Here is a 2291-nt window from a genome sequence, read left to right on the forward strand (position 1 = left end):
TCCATCATCTGTGAAAAACACTTCAGGAGTTCCACAAAATACACAGGCCAAGACTTTCAGATTTAAGATTTTATTTAGACACATCCAGCATGGTACACAAGTACAGCTATCCTTTTGCCATTGAAAGATGCTGTGTAGAAGACTTCAACTCTGAAAAAAAAAGAAGCATTAACAAATTTCAGAACTATTTAACCTCTGAATTTAGAAAAGCTATAAATACATGCTTTAAATAGAATTGTGATGGTTTTTGCTTCATCCACCACATGCTTTTGTAGCAGACATCTTGACTTACATGAAATCACACAGTTCTAAATGCTCAAGTTCAATGAAACTCTGCTGATTATTTTTTCTATCCTTATTCTAGGGAGCCAAAAACATCAGACTGGCAAAAGGAATTACTTCAATTTGTTCCAATAAGATTTCAGTAAGGATTGTTATTCCCTTCCAAGAACTACCTGGGTCATTCCAGCTTCCTTAAAAAGACTTACTGTTTCTCAGATTATAGAACTGACAATACCAAGTACTTCCAGAGCAGAATCAGATTAAAGATAAACTGAAGCAGTATTTCAACTGGAAATGGCATGCTGCAAAGTCTGAACTACGTCTGAGGCGTGCTTTACCTGTTAGGATTATCATCAAGCATCAATTAAAAACATTTCTGCTGTTAATGATCTTATTTTAAGTGGACTTTATCCTGTAAATAGTTCGGAACACTGTACATAGATGTGTGATTGTTCTGATATGGTAGAACTGAAGTTCAAGAAATCTTGTTTTTCCACTGAGTTTTAACTGGCACATCAGAAAGCGTTTACAGTATCACAGTTTCTCATACTGTTTTGTTCACATCACACATGCCAGTTATTCCTACAGATTACACAAAGTGTGGCTTTATTTTTCCTCAAAGGAGAAGGTAGACATGGTTTTGGTTACGGTTATTATCCAAATCTAATCAGCAGCACTCTTCTGTCAGTTAGCCCAGCTGCTGACTATCAAGAAGCTGCAGTCAGAGAGGTGTGGCCTTTGGGGAGGCAAAGTTCACATGTCAATGAGAGTGCAGCAGCCCTGGACAAACCTAAACCTATTAATTAGTTGAGTTTAGATGCAACTGCAGGCCACAATTCTAAGTACATGGACTGTGAAAGACTGAAAATTGCAGAAAAACTGTAGTTTTATATGAACTTGGACTCTTTAGAGCTCAGTTTTGACCACAGATTCCACTATGTTATGAAATCTAACAAAATCAGTTACCCAGGTAGTGCAATTACAGTCTGCACTCTTCATTTCTTAAGAAGCTGGTGTCGGACTATAAAGAAAGGGGCGGCAAATCCACTTCCAAAGAATCCACACATTAGTACAAGTAATCGCCATTTGTTCTCCACAGAAAATGGAAGGTTCTGGAAGAGAAAAACGAGTTTTAGTTTTGTAATCAATACAATAATTACTTCCTCATCAACTTGAAAATGGTGAGCAGGTCAGAGCGCTAACAGATGGAGTCAAACTGACAAAATAAATATTCAGTCTCAACACAGTTTCCCTTCCTCTCAAGGAGAGAAACACAGTAATTAAAATAATAGCTTGGATGTGACCTCTGGAGGTCATTTTGTCCACTCTTCCCTTCTCTCCCAATTCAAAGCAGGGCCAGTTTGCTGAAGGCCTCATCTAAACACGTATAAATGTCCCTGAAAATACAGGCCTCACAGCCTCTCTAGGCAACATGTATGTAATTGTATTTACTTACCTTAATTATTAAGATTTTCATCATGTTAGAAATTAGTTTTTAGATGTAGGCCTGAACACGTTAAGCAGAAGGTACATCAGAAAGCGTTTACAGTATCATTGTTGCCGCTCATACTGCAATGCTCATCACCTGTACCACGGAGGCAGAAGGTTGCAGGGAAGGACACCAAAGTCATTCACACCACAGTTTGTTCTGCTATGGCTAAAACAGCAGTACCACGAGAACCCAAAGCCCACCAAACACCAGCTGGGGAGAGATGGTAACAGGGAAGTCTCTCTGCTCAGCACGACCACAGCCAGTTTGCTACCAAACCTCCCTTTTTTTTTTTTTAATGGCCAAAACCCCCCTTTTTTTTTTTTTTTTGACCAACACCCCCTTTTTTTTTTTTTTTTCCTTCCTTCTCTGTTGTCAAGCTTCTTCATAATGGCTTTAAAAAAATTCAAACTCTTTTGGTGCTCTCTACATATTTCGTAAGACAAGTTCAATCAGAGTGAGGAGTCTGTGCTCAGAAAACAATCAAGTTATAGTTATAATTCATTTATTTCTGTCCAAA

General features: G+C 38.2%; 1 protein-coding gene and 2 non-coding genes across 3 annotated transcripts; all 3 read right to left on the reverse strand.

Annotated features, from left to right (window-relative positions):
- Positions 1-793: 793 nt before the first annotated feature.
- Positions 794-855, reverse strand: LOC114818958 (small nucleolar RNA Z39). The gene has a single exon (XR_003766326.1). It is a non-coding gene; the product is annotated as a small nucleolar RNA Z39 (small nucleolar RNA).
- A 422-nt stretch (positions 856-1277) lies between these two features.
- Positions 1278-1759, reverse strand: COX7C (cytochrome c oxidase subunit 7C). Its single transcript, XM_010176354.2, has 2 exons — positions 1739-1759; positions 1278-1394 (listed from the first exon to the last, which is right to left on the reverse strand). Exons 1-2 carry the CDS (start codon positions 1757-1759, stop codon positions 1278-1280), a joined length of 138 nt encoding a protein of 45 aa, XP_010174656.2.
- A 51-nt stretch (positions 1760-1810) lies between these two features.
- Positions 1811-1873, reverse strand: LOC114818959 (small nucleolar RNA Z39). The gene has a single exon (XR_003766327.1). It is a non-coding gene; the product is annotated as a small nucleolar RNA Z39 (small nucleolar RNA).
- Positions 1874-2291: the final 418 nt, after the last annotated feature.

Source organism: Antrostomus carolinensis, unplaced genomic scaffold (genome assembly GCF_000700745.2).
Source record: "Antrostomus carolinensis isolate BGI_N321 unplaced genomic scaffold, ASM70074v2 scaffold25189, whole genome shotgun sequence".
Lineage (NCBI taxonomy): Eukaryota > Metazoa > Chordata > Aves > Caprimulgiformes > Caprimulgidae > Antrostomus > Antrostomus carolinensis.